The sequence below is a fragment of the Moschus berezovskii genome, chromosome 16, assembly GCF_049115385.1.
Source record: "Moschus berezovskii isolate FMDL1 chromosome 16, NW_MosBer_1.0, whole genome shotgun sequence".
Classification (NCBI taxonomy): domain Eukaryota; kingdom Metazoa; phylum Chordata; class Mammalia; order Artiodactyla; family Moschidae; genus Moschus; species Moschus berezovskii.
The window spans coordinates 4,359,526-4,384,923 of record NC_142475.1 but is presented as its reverse complement, the minus strand read 5'-3'; the positions used below and the strand labels follow the sequence as shown (position 1 = coordinate 4,384,923).

Here is a 25,398-nt window from a genome sequence, read left to right as displayed (position 1 = left end):
TGAAGATGTAATATTTGTGTACTATTTTGTCACTGAACACTAGATTATCATTTAGATTAATAACTTAAAAATCAGTAATTATCTGTTTTCTTCTAAATTTCCCATATAAAAATACTTTTTCGTTTTCCTTACTTATGAACCCAAATTTATAGTCACTATGTGATTAAGTGCTAACCAAAAAATGTAGTCTGGACTTTGGGTTAAACAACTGGCCTGCCCAGAATCAAAATCTGACCACCTATTCAGGGCCGTGTTCTCTCTGGACCCTTTTAGCAGATAAGTGAAGATCAATAACTCTAGGATCAGAGATCTCTGGTTGTGTCTTCATTCAACCTTGTTGAATGACAAGAAGGGTTTCTGTCTTCAGCTTATTTGACTTCTGAGAAACAGAATCTATAAAACCAAACTAAAGCCTATTCATTTTTAAAAAAGGCTATATTTGAAATCCACAGGAATGATTCTAGCCTATTAGAATATCTGCTTTCTGTACTGTTTGAACTACTTGAAATTCATAAAATCTGTTTATAATTTCTACCTTGACTCCAAATAGGCTTTTGGTTACAGCTGAATCCAAAAAATGCTTTTCATAGGCACACTTCACTTGAGACCAGTAAATAAGTAATTCTTATTTCTGTTTTTTTGTCATTAAACCTTTCCACCATTTTCCATGGAGCCACCCTTGCCAACAGCCCACCCCCTACCAGCAAGCCCCATCCCTGGTCTTGTACAAATGCTTCTTGAACATACTTTTAAAGGGTTGACTGTGATCATCAATGATCTATTTTAGTAATATTTTGACCTTAATCTAATGTTTATATTTTGTACAGTTTTGGTATCTTGTTATACCAAAAAAAAAAGTGAATGGATTCAAATAGCAATTGTGAGGTTATGAATCAATAAACTGATTCTATTTAATTCTTATAATTCTGTAATGTGTGTATTGTTAAGCCATTTTGCCCATGAAGGAAAATTGTGGGAAATGGATGAGATAACCAGCCCCCTAAGTTTAACCAGTCAACACACACGCATTGAGGCCTGCAACTCGTCTTCTGACTCCAAATCACATCCTTTGTCAACCGTGCCATGCTAAGGCTTCCAAATGTTTTAAGTGGAATCCCATTCTACCAGATGGTAATTTAAATTTGCATAATGAAACAGACGTTGCTTCTTGCTAATATGTTTTTCCAATATTCATGAATATATACCGTGCTTTATAATCAATGATCTGAGACAAGTACAACTTGACTTAGAGTTTTTTTTCATTAACTGCAACTCTGGTAGCTTCTGTGTTAATTTACTCAATGTCAAAATGGATCCAGAACTGAGCAATGCCCCATTTTGAATCACTGATATGTATGTGTATACACACATACACACTCACACACACACACATATTTAAGGTCAGGCAGCTCTGGCACTTCTTTTTTTTTTTTTCTATCAATAGACGTTTGCTCATTACTGGAGGTTATAAATGTCTCAGTGCCTTTCCTGGTACTATTGAAGAGAGGTTGGATTAAAACTGCTGATATCTCAGAAATTGAAAACATTCCTTGGGGGTATTCAGTAGAATTTTAGGTATACATCTTTTACTTTACTTGGGATAGTACAAATATTTATGTTTCATTTTAATAACATGTAATGTCTTCATTCAGGCTTCAGCAATATGTGAACCGTGAACTTCCAGATGTTCAAGCAGGTTTTAGAAAAGGCAGAGGCACCAGAGATCAAATTGCCAACATCTGCTGGATCATGGAGAAAGCAAGAGAGTTCCAGAAAAGCATCTATTTCTGCTTCATGGACTATGCCAAAGCCTTTGACTGTGTGGATCACAGTAAACTGTGGAACATTCTGAAAGAGATGGGAATCCCAGACCACCTGACTTGCCCCTTGAGAAACCTGTATGCAGGTCAGGAAGCAACAGTTAGAACTGGACATGGAACAACAGACTGGTTCCAAATAGGAAAAGGAGTATGTCAAGGTTGTATATTATCACCCTGCTTATTTAACTTATATGCAGAGTACATCATGAGGAACGCTGGGCTGGAAGAAGCACAAGCTGGAATCAAGATTGCCAGGAGAAATATCAATAAGCTCAGATATGCAGATGACACCACCCTTATGGCAGAAAGTGAAGAGGAACTCAAAGGCCTCTTGAGGAAAGTGAAAGAGGAGAGTGAAAAGGTTGGCTTGAAGCTCAACATTCAGAAAACGAAGATCATGGCATCTGGTCCCATCACTTCATGGGAAATAGATGGGGAAACAGTGTCAGACTTTATTTTTTTGGGCTCCAAAATCACTGCAGATGCTGATTGTAGCCATGAAATTAAAAGACGCTTACTCCTTGGAAGGAAAGTTATGACCAACCTAGATAGCATATTAAAAAGCAGAGACTTCACTTTGCCAACAAAGGTCCGTCTAGTCAAGGCTATGGTTTTTCCCGTGGTCATGCATGGATGTGAGAGTTGGACTGTGAAGAAAGCTGATCGCCAAAGAATTGATGCTTTTGAACTGTGGTGCTGGAGAAGACTCTTGAGAGTCCCTTGGACTGCAAGGAGATCCAACCAGTCCATTCTAAAGGAGATCAATCTTGGGTGTTCATTGGAAGGACAGATGCTAAAGCTGAAACTCCAATACTTTGGCCACCTCATGCGACGAGTTGACTCACTGGAAAAGACTCTGATGCTGAGAGGGATTGGGGGTTGGAGGAGACGGGGACAACAGAGAATGAGATGGCTGGATGGCATCACCGACTCGATGGACATGAGTTTGAGTGAACTCCGGGAGTTGGTGATGGACAGGGAGGCCTGGCGTGCTGAGACTCATGGGGTCGCGGAGAGTCGGACACGACTGAGCGACTGAACTGAACTGAACTGAACTGAATGTCCTTCATTTAGAGTCATACTTGACCTTTGAAAGAAAATGCCATTAAATGTTGTAAATTATCAGGCAGTTTTTTTGTGGAATACACAAAGATAACAGCTTAGAATAACCTCTCAAATCTATTTTTTAGTGATACTCTTCCCTGGTGGCTCACACAGTAAAGAATCTCCCTGCAATGTGAAAGACCCAGGTTTGATCCCTGGATTAGGAGGACCCCCTGGAGAAGGGAATGGTTACCCACTCTAGTATTCTTGCGTGGAGAATTCCATGACCAGAGGAGCCTGGAGGGCTACAGTCCATGGGGTCACAATGAGTTGGACACAACTGAGTGACTAACACTTCACTTGAGAGGCACTAAATTAGTTTTTGGAAAATTGCTGTCGGATAAATGTATTGAAACATTCACATTAAGATGGAACTTTGTGTAGAGAAGTTTTCTAAGCTAAGACAATGCAAGAGTTGAAACTCGCCCATTATATGAGAATTCCCAAGCCTGGCAGAAATAGGCTAACAATAGGATGTAAATGAATGGCAGTTTCTGAGACATTATCTCTCAGCTTCATGTGAGGCATTTAGTAACAGCTGGAGTTGAGACTTGGTAAACCACACTTCTGCCGGGGCCAGCTGGCTTCTTGCTGCTGCTGCTGCTGCTAAGTCGCGTCAATTGTGTCCGACTCTGTGTGACCCCATGGACTGCAGCCCCCCAGGCTCCTCCGTCCATGGGATTTCCCAGGCGAGAGCACTGGAGTGGGGTGCCATTGCCTTCTCCTGGCTCCTTGCTAGGCTCAGCCAGTTAAGGGCTTGAGAAGGAGACTAAGATTGGAACAGGACGAGAGGACTTGACCCTTTCTGTTTTGCTTCCTGGTTTTGTTTTGCCTTCTTATTTTTTCAGCATTACTCCAGCCTTCTTTCTTGCCCTGACAGCAGCAGTGCATTCCAGTAGTGGCAGCTGAATCCAGTTTGAATATTTTTGCAACATTTGCAGAACAGTTGCCACACTCCCTCAGAGACCCAGGTATCAGTTGGCACTGCTTCCTTAGAGGTCTGAGTTCCAGCCCCGTGGGTTTCTTCTCCAGGTTCAGCTACAGTAGCAGCAACTAAGCAGAACTTCCTACTCTCAATGTGAGCTCTGTCAGTCCCCTTTTCTAGAGTGATATCTGATAATCGTAACTTTCCCTGTTTTCCAACCCCAGAGGTGGTAGAGATAGAGGTAGTTTGCTGACTCCATCATAGCATTGTGGGTTTTGTGTTGTTGTTTATTTGTTTTTGCCTTTTTTAGTTCCTTAACACATAGAAAGTTCTTACAAGCATTTCTCCTTGTTCACCATAACTATATGATGTCTGTTTTCCTGACAGGAAACCAAGCAGCGTGGAGTGAATGGAAATAGCTGAGTGTTGATAAGAGTGTTCAGCTGCAACTAGATGCTCTAGGGGGCAGGAGGAGGGAAAACAATACAAAGGAGTGATCCAGAGGTGTCACAATGGACTTATGATGGAAGGACGGCTGATCAGTCAGTGTATTCCTCAGTCACAGGGACATTGCTACTTGAATATCAGTATAAGAAACATGTTCTCTACCACGATGAACGGTTACTGTCGGCTACCAGTAGCTAACATTGATTAAGTACAAAAAACACACCAGGCATAACGCAGGTCGTAAAAATACGCTACTTCATTGAATCCTCAGAACAATATTATGGGGCAGGCATTAATTTCATGTTCACTTCATCGATGAGACAAGTTTCTGTAAATAAATTGCCCACGCTTGTGCCATTAGTAAAAAGAGCAAAAAGTGAACGATAAACACAAGCAGAATGTAACTAAGGAGGAATTACTGTGGCTAAAACTGTTATTTCTCTTGTCCAGCCTCTCCCCTCTTTTCCCTTCCCGGGGAGTCTGTGTTTTCAGGGAACTCCCGACTGCGTCTACTAGTGGCAGATGCTTCTCTCTTAGCCAAATGCAGAAGATGAAAAGCTAACTAATGAGAGCACAGACTGCTCAGACAGTCTGTTAGCAGCACACCCATACTGATCTGTGTACACCTATAAACCAAACAGCTTTCATATAAGAGAAACAAATGATTTCGGAAATTATTCAGAGTTAGCTTTTTCTGTGTGATGGAGAACCATCTGAAAGCTTTAGGCTCTGTAAGTACTTGCGGATTAAGGCTCTTGTCTGTTTGCTTGTAAAATATATTTATTTATCATCTGTCTACACATATATCTTACGATTTTTTGAGCTATAATATATACACAGTATATATTATAAAATATAAATATTGGGTGAGTGGTAAAGTCGCTTCAGTTGGTGCCTGACTTTTTGTGACCCTGTGGAGTGTGGCCTTCGAGGCTCCTCTATCAATGGGATTCTCCAGGCAAGAATACTGGAGTGAGTTGCCACGCCCTCCTCCAGGGCATCTTCCCCACCCAGGGATCGAACCCACATCTCTTCTGTCTCCTGCATTGTCAGGCAGGCTGTTTACCACTAGTGCCACCTGGGTCGCTGAGAAAACTGTAAACCTGACTAGTTGCCCAAAGTTTACAGGTTGATTACCAGAACTTGGGTCTCCTACCATCTATTTTAGGTAGAAATTCTTTAAATGTGTAAGGAAGTCACATGATAGAAAATATTTAAACGATAATAATGTGAAAACAGTTTCATATTGACAGTCTAAAAGACAATGTATATTAGTTGGCAACTTTATTCATAGCAATGAAGACAGTGCTCTGCATCCTGAAACACAGGAGTATCAGAAAATGTTTTAAAATTGTCAAAAACTGAAATATCCAAATAATTGAAAGACTACTTAAATGTTATCTTTTTTTTTACAGTAAATGGTATTATTTTAATGCTGCCAGATCTTCACATCATTGTTAGGATGTGTTATTATAAGCTACTAAATATTTAAAATTAAATATTATATTTTACATAAATTGCAAAAATTATTTGAGAAAGTCATCCTTAAAAATTTATATTTGGTCATAAAAGGATGACTAGAGAAATCACTTGCTTAGCTTTGAACACAGTGGTGCTAGAGGTATGGCTGTGGATTTGATTTTGTGTAGATAAGTCTGTTTCCTTTTATGTAAAACCATAGGCCAATATTGCTCCCCTTCTGTTTTGCGTGTCTGCACAGTTGGTTATTGAATATAAATGGAGACCTAGTTTATGACTGTAGTGCTGCCACTAATTAACTATGTGACCTTGGAGAAAGCAAGATGTCTCTAAATGTAAGGAAATGAATTAATAACAAAAGTTGAGTTTCCAGTATGCGTGAGACTTAATGATAGTGCCTGAGGATACAATAAGCAGAACAGAGCATCTTTCCTGCCTTCTGGGAGGAAGGAAGCCAAGCAGAAATAAACCAAATATTGTCACTGCAGAGGGAAATTTAGCAATATAAACGAGGAGCAGAACTGTGAAGGAACAGTGACAGGTGCAGAGAGGGAAACAGAAGAACCTCATTCAGTCTGAGAGAGAAGACCATGCTGAGACCTGAAGAATGGAGTCCTTAACTAGATCGTGGAGAGAGGCAGGAGCAGAAGAAGCGAGCAGAGGAAGGCCCCAGACAGAAAGGAACACGAGTTCTCCTGGGACTGGGAGAGGACCCTTGCGGCCGAGCAAAGAGAATGAGACCCTTACGAGGGATTATGTAGTTTCTTCTCTACATAAAGTGTCTGTTCTGTTTTTCTAACTTGGCATTTTTATGCCTTGGGATATTTGTTTGTTTGTTTGAATAGAACTTTAAACAATATTTACTTTGTTTTTGTATGTGTGTGTACGGTCCACTGACCTAACACAGATCACTCTTGTTTTGCATACCTCTACTATCAGAATTTCATTTGCCAATGCTAAGTTAAATAACACCAATGTCCACGGCAGCAAAAGTCAAATTTCCGTTTTACCACGTTATTATATATTATATATATATATATATTATTAACTTTGAGTGATTTCATAAAGTCCAAGCTTTGCTGCTGGTTTTTCAGTCCACAAATCTCTACCTAATTAACAGATGTTCCTGACGTTCAGTGATCAATCTCATCACCTCTTTCAAAGTCTGTCAGTGATTTGTCATTGTGTGTTTGTTAGTTCACACACAGATCTCTTTGCTTCCTGGTGATGAATCCACATGGAATTTTGTAAGAATGGATAATCAAAAGAGGGAATTGGTACAGCAAAGAACTGAGGAGTGAAACTGGGAGTAAAATTAAAATGAAACATAAATGGAATTACAGGAGAAACAGCTGATTGTAGGGATGTGACCACTCTTCTACTCAAGAGACTCTAGAGATGGAGACAGAGGAATTTAGTAATATTGACATAAATGAGGAACGTGGTTGTGATGTGCTGAAAAGTGAGGAAGATGTCCCAGACGAAGTGAAATTGGCAAAGAAAAGGAATCATCTTGAGGAAATCTTAGAGGTCGTTCACAACATTGATAAAACGTCAAAGCTGATCCAGTATTAGTAGCATAACAATTCACTGAGGGGTAAAAGAGGTGCTTGCCTCATATCATAATAAAAGAAGAAAGCTAGTACCATTCAAATTACTTTTGATAAGTCTTTTTACAAGAAAAAAGCACACTCGTATTTTTACATTAAAATGTTCAAAATTTAAATTAGTATACTGAATAACTGTTTCACTGTGTCTTCCTATATGTATGCATGAGGAATTTCTATGTATGTATACATGTATAATATATACATTTATAATGTAGAGTTTTGAATGTTTTGACAAAATTTTTTTAAAGGTCATGGGAAATCCTATTTCCCCTATTGATTATTAACATCACTCCACATGGTTTTATTTTATGGTCCCACACTGCCACACAGAGCAAGACTTGTCCGTAATTTTTACTGAATTTGCGTGTTGTACGGAAGTAGATGTATTTTAGAAGGTTGGACTCATTGTCTGAATTTATAAATCTCTCAGTCTTGAAGAATTCCAAGTCAAGAATTCCAATTTCAAGATCTGGAAAATAATATTGGTTAATTAATCTTTAGAATATCATCCAAATATCAGAAACCAAATTTTAGGCTTAAGCACCACCAAAGTCTAAAAGCCCAAGATCTTCTACACTGCAGTAGGTACAATCAAAAGATCATGTCAATGTATGGCAAAAGCAACCAATCTAATACTGTAAAATAATTAGCCTCCAATAAAAAATAAATAAATAATTTTTTTAAAAAAGATGAAAATCTGTCCATCTTATATTTTATTGAGACTTACTTTTTTACTGTAAAATATTATTTAAATGTAATAATCAATAATATGTGTGGATGAAAGGTACAGAAGAGTTCAAAGATAATTTAAATCAAAGGAAACAAGGATGAAAAATTTACATACCGATTGTAGAAATCATCTCTGTAGTAATCATAGTCAAAGACATAACCACTGAGGAGGGAAACAAGAAATTAGTTGTTGACATCACAGTAATTTTGGTATTAATCTATAATGTAAGGGCAATAAATTTATATTACTTTTGCATATTTATTTTCCAATTATGCATCCAAAGGACTTCACAAGATAGTGTCCAGTTGGATATACTGCCATGTCAAACTCTTATTATATGCTTGATAATGTAAACACTGACCATGGATTGAGTTGGTTTGGAATGAAGATGAGAACAGGTAGCAGAATTAATTTTTTAAATACTTGTAATACTTGTAGAAACATTTGTCCCCAGACAAGATATAATACAGCTATTCCTTCTTCCTAAGGTACGTATAATAAGGCTAAATAAACAGTAAACAAATGGTATATAAATAATATAAATGGAAAAGTTTAATGTAAGGAAAGTAAATACAAAAGTGGTTTCCTCAGAAATTCAGGATTTTCTTGTTATTCTAAAAACTTGCTCTTCAGTACTTGATGTAGAGAAAAATGAACAAAAAAGAAACTTTCAGTTTTACCAACAATAACAATATTGCAGGGCAATTAAAGAAGAGTTAATAAGTACATTTCAAAGATAAGATTATTACTAAGCTCCTTAAATGAGTGTATAATAAAAATTTCCCCCATCCACTTATATAATTGTTAGAGTTTACAAAACACTTTATATGCATTATTACCTTTTATTAATAATTTTAAGCTCTCAAAACAGCTGTATTGGTTATTATAACTGGAAAAAATTAAAGTGCAAGGGACCTCAGTGGCTAGCTCAAATTTTATACCTAGTAAGTGACAGGGCTGAGATTGGAGGAAAAGACTTCTGAATCCATATCTGGAGCTGTTTTTCGTCACCATGCAACCCTCTGCAGCCTGGAAGAAATTTAATCTTATGCTAAATGGAATATTGGTATTACAGGGGAGCAATTTTTAATATTCATTTATTTTACTGTTATAAAATATGCATAACTAAATTTACATTTCTAATCACTTTAAGTCAAATTTAAATGTCAAAATTCAATGGCAATGTTGAGCAATTAACCATTTCCAAAATTTTTTATCATCTCAAACAGAAACTGTGCCCATTAGACAATATTTCTTCATTCCCTCGCTCCCTTGCCCCTTTACCAAGCCTCGGTGACCGCTATTCTACTTACTATAGCTGTTTGTCCATTCTAGGTACCGCATATAAGTGGAATCATATACTGTTTGTCCTTTCTTGCTTGGCTTATTTTACCTGGTGTAATTCTTCAAGCCTTATCTATGTTCTAGTACAGATCATAATTTCAATCCCTTTTTATGCCTGAATAATTCTCCACTCATGTGTGTGTGAATTTTTGTTTATCTGTTCATTTGTTGATAGAATCTGAATTGTTTCCATCTCCTGGCTGTTAATAATCCTACTACGAACTTTGGTGAGCAAACATTTCTTGGGGGGCTCCTACTTTCATCCCTTTTGAGTATATACCTAAAAGTAGAATTGCTGAGTCATATGGTAATTTTGTATCTAACCACCATACAACAGGCAAGTAATTTTATATTCCCCAAATATCAATTTAATGGTCCTTCATAACTTTTCTTAAGAAAATTGAAAGAACATATAGAGGAGGGCTTGTCATTCGTGGTTTTCAGGATAGATTATGTATTTGTCCTCACATTATGTACAGGGCAGGGGTACTGACCCAGCATAATTGGCTTATCAGATAGGGCTGGTTCCTGTCCAGCACAGCCTGACTGAACACACTGAGTTTGAACCCACGTTCTGAAATGTAAAGTGGAGACCTACTTCATGTGAATGTCTAGATGGAAGACTGAGCATTGTCTAACCAGAGCAACACTGTTGTTTAACCTCTGCAAGCCAAAGAAGACAAGGAGACCACTGCCAAAGCAGTAAGAGCAAAGGTAACCACTTCTGTCCCAAAGTTTCAGATTATTAAAGTTATAATGATTTATGCTTTAGTTGATATTACTGGTGTTAGACTCAACTATGGCATTGAGTCAAGGGATTATGGATGTGAGAGTTGGACTGTGAAGAAAGCTGATCGCCCAAGAATTGATGCTTTTGAACTGTGGTGTTGGAGAAGACTCTTGAGAGTCCCTTGGACTGCAAGGAGATCCAACTAGTCCATTCTAAGGGAGATCAGTCCTGGGTGTTCATTGGAAGGACTGATGCTAAAGGTGAAACTGCAATACTTTGGCCACCTCATGTGACGAGTTGACTCACTGGAAAAGACTCTGATGCTGGGAAAGGTTGGGGGTGGGAGGAGAAGGGGACGACAGATAATGAGATGGCTGGATGGCATCACCGACTCTGTGGACATGAGTTTGAGTGAACTCCGGGAGTTGTTGATGGACAGGGAGGCCTGGCGTGCTGTGATTCATGGGGTCGCGGAGAGTCGGACACAACTGAGCAACTGAACTGAACTGAACTGAACTGAATTGGCTATCAAATTTCAAGGGATAAATTTAACCTCAAAACTTTCCTGATATAGCAGGGCATATAATTTTCATTGTGAAGAGATATGATGGCACCTTAGCCAAACTTTTTGAAATTCTCGAGTTTGAAGTTATGCTACTTTCATACACATTTGTCATAAGTAATCACTGTTGTCTCTTAGGTTTGATTATTTTCAAGACCATGTTGATAGATCTCCACAACCTACTGATCTTACAACTGAAAGTCTGTGTCCTTTGACCGACACCGTTTCCTTCACCTCCAGTCCCAACTAGCCACCATTTTACTGTTTCCATGAGTTTGGCTTTTTCAGATTCCACATGTAAGTGACATGTGGATATGTCGGATATGTCTTTCTCTGACTTATTTCACTTAATGCGCTCAAGGTCTGCCATATTTTCATAAAGGACGAGCTTTCCTTCTTGTCATGATGAATAATATTCCATTATGTATACACACCACATCTTCTTAATCCATTCAGTTGATAACAGACAGCTTAGGAAGCGATAGTTATGTGTTGTGATGGACCTGTTAACTAACTCCACGGTGGTAGAATACAAATATATGTGCAATAGCATTCATGTTTGGATAACACAAAAGAGTTTCCTACCAGTCAAAGTAAAGGAAAAAGAAAAGACAAGTAAAGCAGTATTTCATTTTATGGTACCTGAGGAGGGAAACATTCTAGTTATTGAAACAATATTCCTGGTGCCTTTCCATACATAAACTGATTTAGCCTTAACGGTAACCTATAAGATGTAGAACATTACTCCAATTTTATAGGACACTGAGGCCTAGAGATATTAAATACCCTAAATAACACAGAAAACTATTCTAAAAAAGATAAGTATTCTAGTATAGTATTCATATACTCTTTACCAAAATGTGATTAAGGATCTATGGTCAGGAACTATATTAGGCACTTAGGTTTAGAGGTGAAATAGTTTCTTTTTTACTCACAAATCTCACAGTCTAGTGGTGATTATATGCAGAGTACATCATGAGAAACACTGGGCTGGAGGAAGCAAAAGCTGGAATCAAGATTGCTGGGAGAAATACCAATAATCTCAGATATGCAGATGACACCACCCTTATGGCAGAAAGTGAAGAGGAACTAAAAAGCCTCTTGATGAAAGTGAAAGAGGAGAGTGAAAAAGTTGCCTTAAAGCTCAACATTCAGAAAACTAAGATGATGGCATATGGTCCCATCACTTCATGGCAAACAGATGGGGAAACAGTGGAAACAGTGGCTGACTTTATTTTTCTGGGTTCCCAAATCACTGCAGATGGTGATTGCAGCCATGAAATTAAAAGACACTTACTCCTTGGAACAAAAGTTATGACCAACCTAGATAGCATATTAAAAAGCAGAGACATTACTTTGTCAACAAAGATCCGTCTAGTCAAGGCTATGGTTTTTCCAGTGGTCATGTATGGATGTGAGAGTTGGAGTATAAAGAAAGCTGATCACTGAAGAATTGATGCTTTTGAACTGTGGTGTTAGAGAAGACTCTTGAGAGTCTCTTGGACTGCAAGGAGATCCAACCAGTCCATCCTAAAGGAGATCAGTCCTGGGTGTTCATTGGAAGGACTGACCTCTCTTTTATTATTTACTTTAGAACACTCTGTAAATTGTAGTTGTAAATTCTCTGCCACTCACATGTGTAAATCTTCTCCCAGGCTCATGCCTTGTCTTTCTTAAGGACCTGGGAACTATCTTTGAAATTAAATAATACCAGTCATGCTAATGATAATAATTATATAATGCTGAGAAGTTATTTACTTGAACAGATAAAGTTGATATTAACTTAAGTATCATACATGGTGATAGACATTTTAGATGCTTTAAATAGCTATTGTTTGATTGGACAGTAGTTTTCACACAGTGAAAATTCTCAATATTTTCTGATGTGACTGAATAGAGAGAATATGTAGCTAAATTGTTTCATCTTTTATTCTGAAACTTTAAAAAAATATTTTAATATCAGAGTAGAGTAAGATGAAAATATGACATGTTACTCATGTGGATGTCAGTGATGACTCTACTCATAATTCTAATACTTTAAAGAAATATCTCAATAATTTACCAGCCTTCTGGAAATTGAAGAGTGGCTGAGAGAAAAAATGTTCATTTTTATTTTTCTCATTTGATGCTTAAATTATCTTGTCCAATCTGCTTATTTTCTGTTCAATTCTGACTGGTGAGGCATATTTGCAAAGACAAGTTATAGTTAAGCACCCTAAATTGTTTGATCTCCAAGTTGCACTTTCTGCCATCATAAACTCAATTTCACCTGTCAAGTTAAAAATGAAATAAAATGTACAAACAGTTCTGTGTAATCTTGACAAGGCTGCTTTTGCCTTAATGGTTTGGACTTTTTGCAAAAGTGCCATGCCGTAGTTGGTTCAGGGCCTAAGCTGTAAAGTCAAGCTGGGTTTCTAAGGAAGAGGAAGAGATTCAAGGAGATGGAAAGAGATGAGAACAGAGCAAGTCTGGTCTGTGACTGCCAAGGGCTTTCCTCAGTATTCCTCTGCTCTCAGTTCTTTTTTGTCTTTTTGTTTCCTCTCACAGATTCTCCCTTATAAAAATCCCTTCTTTTTCTTTTTGTGTGAACCTCTATTTGAAATTAGCTGTCAAAAAGTGACATTTCCAGGTATCCTATCCAGCACTGTAAGTATCTTATGTAACCTAGAATTGTGGTGCCAGGAAAAGCTTATCTTTTACATTAGAAAAGATCCTCTTTCCCTGATCCAAGCCAAGAGGGATGCTGTTATGCTCATGAGTTAATCTATTTTGGCTTTATTTTGTAAATTAATTTATTTTAATTGGAGGCTAATTACTTTACAATATTGTATTGGTTTTGCCATACATTGATGTGAACCCGCCCAGGGTATACATGTGTTCCCCATCCTGAAACCCCTCCCACCTCCCTCCCCTTCCCATCCCTCAGAGTCGTCCCAGTGCACCAGCCCTGAGCATCCTGTCTCATGCATCGAATCTGGATTGAGGATCTGTTTCACATATTTTGGCTTTTAGATGAGGAACTTTTGCAACTTTCATTGTGGTAGTTTTGTGCGACAATCTGGTTCTTAGGCCAATGAAATAAAAATGAGAATAAAAGAGCTGCTTAGGGCACTGTCCAGGAGGACAGTGATTGAAAATATTTTTGTCATTTGGGAGTATGGTCAGTGACAAAGGCCAAGTACTTGACTTTCTAGAAGAGTGAAACAATAGTTTTGAATTTAACACAGTTTATATTTGAAATTTACAATATTGTACACATTTACAACATTTATTCTACTTTTCAATGTACCTTTATTCTATTTGCTCAGATCCCTTAGAAATTTAATGGGAATTAGGAATTGGTAAAATGATTGTTTAAGTTGCAACTCACACTCTTTTTTTCATTCAGTTCAGTCGCTCAGTCGTGTCCAACTCTCCGCGACCCCATGAATCAAAGCACGCCAGGCCTCCCTGTCCATCACCAACTCCCGGAGTTCATTCAAACTCATGTCCATTGAGTCGGTGATGCCATCCAGCCATCTCATTCTCTGTCGTCCCCTTCTCCTCCCACCCCCAATCCTTCCCAGCATCAGAGTCTTTTCCAGTGAGTCAACTCGTCGCATGAGGTGGCCAAAGTATTGGAGTTTCAGCTTAAGCATCAGTCCTTCCAATGAACACCTAGGATTGATCTCCTTTAGAATGGACTGGTTGGATCTCCTTGCAGTCCAAGGGACTCTCAAGAGTCTTCTCCAGCACCACAGTTCAAAAGCATCAATTCTTGGGCGATCAGCTTTCTTCACAGTCCAACTCTCACATCCATACATGACCACGGGAAAAACCATAGCCTTGACTAGATGGACCTTTGTTGGCAAAGTAATGTCTCGGCTTTTTAATATACTATCAAGGTTGGTCATAACTTTCCTTCCAAGGAGTAAGTGTCTTTTAATTTCCTGGCTGCAATCAGCATCCGCAGTGATTTTGGAGCCCAAAAAAATAAAGTCTGAAACTGTTTTCACTGTTTTTCCATCTATTTCCCATGAAGTGATGCACTCAATATGCCAGCAAATTTGGAAAACTCAGCAGTGGCCACAGGACTGGAAGAGGTCAGTCTTCATCCCAATCCCAAAGAAAGGGAATGCCAAAGAATGCTCAAACCACCGCACAATTGCACTCATCTCACATGCTAGTAAAGTGATGCTCAAAATTCTCCAAGCCAGGCTTCAGCGATATGTGAACTGTGAACTCCCAGATGTTCAAGCAGGTTTTAGAAAAGGCAGAGGCACCAGAGATCAAATTGCCAACATCAGCTGGATCATGGAGAAAGCAAGAGAGTTCCAGAAGATCATCTATTTCTGCTTCATTGACTATGCCAAAGCCTTTGACTGTGTGGATCACAATAAACTGTGGAACATTCTGAAAGAGATGGGAATACCAGAAGACCTTACTTGCCTTTTGAGAAACCTGTATGCAGGTCAGGAAGCAACAGTCAGAACTGTACATGGAACAACAGACTGGTTCCAAATAGGAAAAGGAGTACATCAAGGCTGTATATTGTTACCTTGCTTATTTAACTTATATGCAGAGTACATCATGAGGAACGCTGGGCTGGAAGAAGCACAAGCTGGAATCAAGATTGCTGGGAGAAATATCAATAACCTCAGATATGCTGATGACACTACCCTTATGGCAGAAAGTGAAGAGGAACTCAAAAGCCTCTTGATGAAAGTGAAAGAAGAGAGTGAAAAGGTTGGCTTGAAGCTCAACATTCAGAAAACAAAGATCATGGCATCTGGTCCCATCACTTCATGGGAAATAGATGGAAAAACAGTGGAAACAGTGTCAGACTTTATTTTTTTGGGCTCCAAAATCACTGCAGATGCTGATTGCAGCCATGAAATTAAAAGACGCTTGCTCCTTGGAAGGAAAGTTATGACCAACCTTGATAATATATTAAAAAGCAGAGAGATTACTTTGCTAATGTCCGTCTAGTCAAGGCTATGGTTTTTCCTGTGGTCATGTATGGATGTGAGAGTTGGACTGTGAAGAAAGCTGATTGCCAAAGAATTGATGCTTTTGAACTGTGGTGTTGGAGAAGACTCTTGAGAGTCCCTTGGACTGCAAGGAGATCCAACCAGTCCATTCTAAGGGAGATCGATCCTGGGTGTTCATTGGAAGGACTGATGCTAAAGCTGAAACTCCAATACTGTGGCCACCTCATGCGACGAGTTGACTCACTGGAAAAGACTCTGATGCTGGGAAATGTTGGGGGCGGGAGGAGAAGGGGATGACCGAGAATGAGATGGCTGGATGGCATCACTGACTCTGTGGACATGAGTTTGAGTGAACTCTGGGAGTTGGTGATGGACAGGGAGGCCTGGCGTGCTGTGATTCATGGGGTCGTGGGGAGTCGGACACGACTGAGTGACTGAACTGAACTGAACTGAACTGATGGGATCAGATCCCATGATCTTTGTTTTCTGAATGTTGAGCTTCAAGCCAACCTTTTCACTCTCCTCTTTCACTTTCATCAAGAGGCTTTTGAGTTCCTCTTCACTTTCTACCATAAGGGTGGTGTCATCTGCATATCTGAGGTTATTGATATTTCTCCCAGCAATCTTGATTCCATTGTGCTTCTTCCAGCCCAGCGTTCCTCATGATGTACTCTGCGTATAATTTAAATAAGCAGGGTGACAATATACAACCTTGGTATACTCCTTTTCCTATTTGGAACCAGTCTGTTGTTCCATGTACCATTATTGGAGATTAAATGAGACCTAGTAACTTTCCTGGAATTTCACTGAAACTGTTTCATTTATAGAAGAAGAAATCACAATTCATTGGGTTTTGCAATATATGTGGTCTATTTTATATACCCCTTTTGAATTCATAAAACCAGTTTCATATGAGTAGACTAATACACAGAAGTACTTTTTATTTTTTAACACGGAATGTCATTAAAATATAATCTTAAGAATATTCATAAATTTCTTAGCACAAGGAGGGAGCATTTTAATTGTTTATTAGCAGACATCCTACAAATAATAATTGAAGCCTTCTCAATTACTATATCTAGATCCATAAATTAAATCAAATAATCAATTACTGAAATTTGTTTTAAATATAATATTGGGAATTGTGAATAATGATATCATATCAGCAGAGCATGGCTTCTAACCTCAAAGAATATAAAAGTTTAAGGGATAGGCAAATACACAGATGGTCATAATTCAAAGTCAATTTTGACAAATGTTAAAAATTAAAACTACTATGAGGTCTTATAGGCAGAAGAAATAGGATGTGGTTGGGACAAGGACTCAGACAAGGTTTCATAAGAGAGATGATGTTTTAATTAGTCCTTGAAAAAGGATATAGGTATTTGACAGTGACTGTTAAAAGGTAGTCCTTCTAGATGGCAAGATTTAGTTGTAGAAAAGGTGGAACAAATATGGAATCAACAGTTTATAATGTTATTCCCTCTTTATCACAGCTGTTCTTCAGATACCTGTAGAAGTTGTGAATGCAAAAGTTATAATACTGGACAGCTGAAATTTCAGAGTAAATTTCCCTATGGCTGAGGTTCCCAGTGAATCAAAAGTTTCCTCAGAGATACATACAGGATTCTACTTCTAACTTACAAAATCTGATGAGGGTTTCTGACTGTCATAGTATATACAGTTGAACAGACTTATACATTTTGCTAAGATAATATGTAAACAAAAATCTATTTTCATTAAGGAGTACAAATAAATGTGTATATTTACTTTGGAGTGTGTGTGTGTATGTGTGGTAGAAACACATAAACATACAGATTCAAAATGCAAGAACAATGGAATAAGCTATTAAGTCTACACTGCCTTGGCAAAACGCTCATATTGACTACCAAGGATTTTGGAAAGGGGAAGGAGGCTGGCAGGGACCCAAGGATTATGGCACATTCATAGAATTTCTGGCTAACTGTGGATCAGGACCTGACAGCTTAGAAAGGTGAAGTGACTAGGCAGTTCAAAGATTAAAACAATCCACTCAGCTCATTTATATGAGTTCTGGTCTCTTAGTTGTGAGTCAAACTTAACGGTCTCACACATTTAAAGGATGATTACTTATTGAAGGATTGTGTGAAGAATAAATTCTAGGAACAAGAAGGAGGAGGGAAAAAAAGAAAAATACTTTTCTCTCTTTTGCTGGGTTAACACAGGAATTCTGATTTTGGAAGTGTCATCTTAAATGGGGTATGATTCGTACCCTTCTTTATGCTGTGTTCCCATAGGAAGGATGTTCACAGATGTAGTTCCAAAATTGTGTTTACACAATTTTTTTTTCTACAGACTATAAAAAATAAACAAAAGAGAACAGCAACAAACCCTCCAATGACTCCCCACGGTCTCCAGGTAATGGTCAGATCCATACTTTCATTGCTCTCCACGTGTAGCTCCTTCTTCTGACATTCTTTAACAATTCATTTCTTCAATTACTCTTTTATTCACTTGGACTTTCCCAGTACCTACTCTCTGGGTGGAAGAAAGCAGCTCCTTGCTCTCACACACAGGTATTCTTGTATCTCTCCACAATCTTCTGCATTAGCCCAGCTGGCAGCTCAACAGAAATTTCCTGTAACGGGACTTGGCTCAAGCCCTCCATTTGTCAACACATGTGTCTTCTTTTTGCTGAATATGTATCCATACTTAGGGCCTAACTCAAGCCCTATCTCTTCCCCAATTAAAAAGTTTGTTCAGTTCAGTTCAGTCACTCAGTTGTGTCCAACTCTTTGAGACCCCATGAATTACAGCACACCAGGCCTCCCTGTCCATCACCAACTCCCGGAGTTCACTCAAACTCATGTCCATCGAGTTGGTGATGCCATCCAGCCATCTCATTCTCTGTTGTCCCCGTCTCCTCCCCGCCCCCAATCCTTCCCATCATCAGGGTCTTTTCCAGTGAGTCAACTCGTCGCATGAGGTGGCCAAAGTATTGGAGCCTCAGCTTCAGCATCAGTCCTTCCAATGAACACCCAGGGTCGATCTCCTTTAGAATGGACTGATTGGATCTCCTTGCAGTCCAAGGGACTCTCAAGAGTCTTCTCCAACACCACAGTTCAAAAGCATCAATTCTTTGGCGATCAGATTTCTTCACAGTCCAACTCTCATATCCATACACAACCACTGGAAAAACCCATAGCCTTGACTAGATGGACCTTGGTTGGCAAAGTAATGTCTCTGCTTTTTAATATGCTGTCTTTCCTTCCAAGGAGTAAGCATCTTTTAATTTCATGGCTGCAATCAGCATTGTAGACTTAGGCTAAATTCCACTTACTGTGCTATTCTTTGATTACAATTTTTTGTATTTACATCTGACTCATGCTTGTTAGTTCTCTTCTTTTCTTGTCATCAGTTCAGTTCAGTTCAGTTGCTCAGTTGTGTCCGACTCTTTGCAACCCCATGAATCACAGCATACCAGGCCTCCCTGTCCATCACCAACTCGCGGAGTTCACTCAAACTCATGTCCATTGAGTCGGTGACGCCATCCAGCCATCTCATTCTCTATCGTCCCCTTCTCCTCCTGCCCCCAATCTCTCCCAGCATCAGATAGAGCTAATCTAATATATAGATTTGTCTTACCCTTTCACAAACCAATCTCCTTATTCCATTTATCATTCCTGTCTTCCATTTTTGAACTTAATCTAATTTGTCTGATTTTCTTGACACTGAAGCTATCAGAGTAAAATATTCCAGGATGACCCTTGTCAAAATCCTTAAGCACACTATGCATCTTTTTGTCTTAGGTGAATTTATTCACAAATGTGTGGACTATATTCTTACAGCTTCTTATGCATGCTTCAGTCTGAACATATTATATTGTAATTGACAATAGATGACTCTGTCTCACAAGACTGTGAGCTTTGAAAACACATGGTATTTTTTTTCCTTTTTAATTGGAGGAAAATCAGTTTACAATGTTGTTTTGGTTTCTGCTGTACAACAATGTGAATCAGTCATAACTACATATATACACCCTTCCTCTTGACACAGGGTGTTTGTAGCACCCAGTAGATTTTTTTTTTCCATTGAATATTAGATTTATGTGGAACCTTTCACTACAATATTTATTTTTATTGTTCTTTTTAAGGAAATAAAATGTCTGTATTATAATTTTAAAGACCTGAAGATTAATATTAGAACATACAGATCATTACAGTTAGCTTAGACCATGTCAGGTTAGAACTTTTTTGCCAATAAGAATCAATTTTTTGCCACTTAGCTCTGAATCTACCTCCTTTTTGCTCTTGCTTCGCGATAATGGAGCTGAGTCTTGTAAACGCTTTTCCTTTGATAGCGGGCACCATGACCGAGTGACTGCGCATGCGCGACCACGTTAGCGCTTGCTCGTAGAGTCTTTACGGAGGAAAACGGTAAGGCATTGTAGAGTAAGGGGCTTCTTTTTCCAAATTCCCATGGGTTTTCTCCCTTGCTTTTCCGGCACAGCTGTTCACACCACACGGGACCCGCTGCAGCTCGCTGGCACCCCAGAAAGCAGGTGCCTACTCATTATCCGCAGTCTGTCAGTACTTCAACAGACCTCTCTGACATGCAGAGGACTGAGGACAGCTCTCTCCAAATGAGATGTGCGTCTTAGCCTTGGAGAAAGAGGGTTTCTAGGATGTTCCTTACTTAGATACTCTCCTTCAGCCACAGAGATATTAATTGTTCCCTATATTTTCTCCTTTCATATTGCTTTTCAGTCTATTTTATCCTTATGTGGTTAACCATATTTCGCTAATTAATAATCATTCACACTGGGGGAAAGATTGTCAGTAAAATTAGAAATGAAAAAGGAGAAGATATAAAAGACACCATAGAAATACAAAGGATCATAAAAGACTAATACAAACAACTATATGCCAATTAAATGGACAACCTAGAAGAAATGAGCAGATTCTTAGAAGGGTGCAACCTACCAAGACTGACAAGGAATAAACAAAATATGAAGAGACCAATCACAAGCACTGAAATTGAAACCAGTCATTAAAAACCTTCCAGCAAATGAAAGTCCAGCAGCAGACAACTTCACAAATTCTATCAAACATTTAGAGAAGAGTTAACACCTATCCTTCTGAAAGTCTTCCAAAAAATTGTTGAGGAACTCTCCTAAGGTCATTTAATGAGGCCACCATCATGCTGATAACAAAATCAAACAAAGATACTGTAAAAAAAAAAAAAAAAAGGATATTATAGGCTAATATCACTAATGAACATAACACAAAATTCTCAACAAAACACGAGCAAACCAAATCTAACAACACATTAAAAGGATCATACACCATGATCAAGTGGGATTTATACTAGGAATGCAGTGTCCTTCAATATCTGCAAATCAATCAGCATGGTATACCACATTAACAAACTAAAAAATAAAAACCATATGATAATCTCAATAAATGCAGAAAAAGCATTTGATAAATTTCAACACCCTTTAATGATAATAAAAAAGCTTCTGAAATTGGGCATAGAGAAAACTTATCTCAACATAATAAAGATCATCTATGATTCCCTGATGGCTCAGATGTTAAAGAGTCTGCCTGCAATGTGGGAGACCCAGGTTTGATCCCTGAGTTGGGAAGATCCCCTGGAGAAAGAAATGGCAATCCACTCCAGTATTCTTGCCTGGAAAATCCCATGGATGGAGGAACCTGGCAGGCTACAGCCCATGGGGTTGCAAAGAGTGAGACATGACTGAGTGATTTCACTTTCTTTTATGAGAAACTTACAGCTAACATCATTCTCAAAGGTGAAAAGTAGAAAGCATTTTCTTTAAGATCAGGAGTAAAACAAGGATGTCCATTTTTATTCAACATAGTTTTTGAAGTCCTAGCTGAAGCAATCAGAGAAGTAAAAGAAATAAAATGAATCAAAATTGGAAAATAAAGTAAAACTGTCGTTCTTTGCAGAAGACATGACACTATACATAGAAGGTCATGAAAATGCTACCAGAAAACTACTAGAGCACATTAGTAAATTTAGTAAAGTTGCAGGATACAGAGTTAATACACATAAATCTCTACATTCCTATACACTAATAAGGAAAATTCAGAAAGAGAAATTAAGGAAACAATCTCATTTACCATTGCATCAAAAAAGAATAAAATACCTAGGAATAAACCTACCTAATGAGGCAAAAGTCCTGTAGTCAAAAAACTATTAGACACTGATGAAAGAAATCGAAGATGACACAAAGAGATGGTAAAGTGTACTATGTTCTTGGTTTGGAAGAATCAACATTGTGAAAATGACTATATTATACAAAGCAATCTAGAGAGTCAATGCAATACCTATCAAACCATCAATGGCATATTTCACAGAAGAAGAACAAAACAAATTTAAAATGTGTATGGAAACACAAAAGACCCTGAATAGCCAAAACAATCCTGAGAAAGAAAAATAGAGCTGGAGGAGTCAGGCTCCCTGACTTCAGACTATACTATAAAACTACAGCAATCAAAATGGTATTTTTATTGTGCTGGCACAAAATACAGTAGTCATAACAGTACGGTTTTGGAACAAAATACAGAAAGATAGATCAATGGGACAGGAGAGAAAGTCCAGAGATAAACTCATAGACTTATGGTCACCTAACCCTTGGACTGCAAGGAGATCCAACCAGTCCATTCTAAAGGAGGTCAACTCTGGGTGTTCACTGGAAGGACTGATGCTAAAGCTGAAACTGCAATACTTTGGCCACCTCATGCGACGAGTTGACTCACTGGAAAAGACTCTGATGCTGGGAGGGATTGGGGGCAGGAGGAGAAGGGGACGACAGAGAATGAGATGGCTGGATGGCATCACCGACTCGATGGACATGAGTTTGAGTGAACTCCGGGAGTTGGTGATGGACAGGGAGGCCTGGCGTACTGTGATTCATGGGGTCGCAAAGAGTCAGAAACGACTGAGCGACTGAACTGAACGGAAAGTTGACGAAAAGCAAGACTACACAATGGAGAAAAGAGAGTCTCTTCAACAAGTGGTGCTGGGACAAATGGACCCTCCACATAAAAGAATGACCTTGGAACATTCTCTAACATCATACACAAAAATAAACTCAAAATAGATGAAAGACCCACATTTAAGATCAGACACTATAAAACTACTAGAGGAAAACATAGGCAGAAAACTCTCTGACATAAATCACAGCAAGATCTTTTGTGATTCATCTCCTAGAGTAATGAAAATAAAAGCAAAAGTAATCAAATGGGACCTAACTGAGTTAAAGAGCTTTTGCACAGCAAAGGAAAACATATACAAAATGAAAAGGCAACCCATAGAATGGGAGAAAATACGTGCAAATAAAGCAACCGAAAAGAAATTAATCTTCAAACTATGCAAACAGCTCATGCTGCTCTATGTTAAAGATATAAACAACCCAATTGAAAAGTTGGCAGAAGATCTTAAGCATTTCACCAAAGAAGATATATAGATGGCCAAAAAGCACATGAAAATATACTCAACATCACTAATTATCAGAGAAAAGCAAATCAAAATTACAATGAGGTATTATCTCATACTGGTCAGAATGGTCATCATCAAAAAGTCTGCAAATGATAAATGCAGGAGAGGATGTGGAGAAAAGGGAACCCTTCTATACTGCTGATGGGAAAGTAAAGTGGTAAAACCACTATGGCGAACAGTACGTAAATTCCTTAGAAAAAGTCCAAATATAATTACTATATGAGCCAGCAATCTCACTCCTGGCCATATACCCAGAGAAAACCACAATTCAAAAAGATATATGCACCACAATGTTCATTGCATCAGTGTTTACAATATCCAGGATATGGGAGCAACCTAAATGTCCATAGACAGAGATGGATGGTATACATACACAATGGAATTTTACTCAGTCATAAAAAAGAATGAAATAATGCTATTTGAAGCAATGTGGATGGACCTAGAGACTATCATACTAAGTGAAGTAAGTCATACAGAGAAAGACAAATGTATATTATATATGATTCATGTGTGGAATCTAATTAAAAATGATAAAAATGAACTTATTTACAAAAGAGAAACAGACTCACAGATTTAACCTATGACTACCCAAGGGGAAACATGCTGAAGGAGGGATAAATTAGGAGACACAGAGGAGCCTGGTGGGCTACAGTCCATGGAGTCACAAAGAGTCAACATGATTGGGCGACTAACACTTTCACTTTCACTACCATATGTGAAATAGATAACTAACAAGGACCTACTGTAAGCACAGGAAACTCTACTCAGCATTCTGTAATAAACTGTATGGGTAAGAAATATGAAAAAGAACACACACACACACACACACACACATTAGGTTACTCATAGTACCTAATACAATGTAAACACTATGTAATAATTCCCAGCCTATAGCAAGTTCAAGTTTTGCTTTTGGTGTCTTTCTGGAATAAAACTGCAATACATTTGAGTAAGCACACATTTTAGCATTTTAGCTATTCAAAAACCATGTATATCCCCATTTAGCTATTCACACTCAGAAAGTAAAAATGGTAGTTGCTCAGCCATGTCCAACTCTCTGCAACCACATGGACTGTAACCTGCCAGGTTCCTCTGCCCATGGGATTCTCCAGGCAAGACTACTGGAGTGGGTTGCCATGCCCTCCTCCAGGGGAATCTTCCTGACCCAGAGATCAAACCTGTGTCTCTTATGTCTCCTGCATTACCACTAGTGCCACCTGGGAAACACTCACTTTGCTGTACACCTGAAATTAACACATTATAAATCAACAAAACTCCAACAGAATTAAACAAGAGAGTGACACGTGATATACAGTCAAAGGGTACACATTCTTTATTTCTAAGTGAACCTTTTTTCATAGCTTGTACAGTTGATATTTTTATTATTACTATTATTTAATTTATTGAATTAAAATGATTCTTGTAAACTGTTTTCCTTCAAGATAAATATATCAACTGCATATGTTCCCCATGGTAGAAACTAACATTAAAATATTTGGGAGTGATGTCAAAAGGGAATAATAGCAATAATAATAACAATATCATCAATGATAATGTTTATTGAATTATCATGTCTTAAAAATCCTTAATATTAATATATCCTGATTTCTAAATGAGAGAAACAAGGTTTAATTGGTTGTATTGATGCAAATCAATACAACCAATTAAAGTCCAGAGCATAAGTCACCTTGTCTATCAGTTCAGTTCAGTCTCTCAGTCATGTCTTGACTCTTTGTGACCCCATGGACTGCAGCACGCCAGGCCTCCCTGTCCATCACCAACTCCTGGAGTTTACTCAAACTCATGCCCAATGAGTCGGTGATGCCATCCAGCCATCTCATCCCCTGTCGTCCCCTTCTCCTCCCACCTTCAATCTTTCTCAGCACCAGGGTCTTTTCCAGTCAGTCAGCTCTTAACATCAGGTGGCCAAAGTATTGGAGTTTCAGCTTCAACATCAGTCCTTCCAATGAACATTCAGGACTGACTTCCTTTAGGATGGATTGGTTGGATCTCCTTGCAGTTCAAGGGGCTCTCAAGAGTCTTCTCCAACACCACAGTTCAAAAGCATCAATCTTCGGTGCTCAGCTTTCTTTATAGTTTAACTCTCACATCCATACATGGCTACTGGAAAAACCAGAGCTTTGAATAGACAGACCGTAGTTGGTAATGTC

At 38.4% G+C, this 25,398-nt stretch overlaps 1 protein-coding gene across 1 annotated transcript in view; it reads right to left on the bottom strand.

The window, feature by feature from the left end:
- RALYL (RALY RNA binding protein like) overlaps nucleotides 1-25,398 on the bottom strand; it is a 412,556-nt gene that overhangs the window by 51,140 nt on the left and 336,018 nt on the right. Inside the window, exon 4 of the mRNA XM_088844683.1 lies at nucleotides 8,230-8,277. Within this exon, the coding sequence (XP_088700809.1) occupies nucleotides 8,230-8,277 (48 nt within the window). The remainder of the gene's footprint in view (nucleotides 1-8,229; nucleotides 8,278-25,398) is intronic.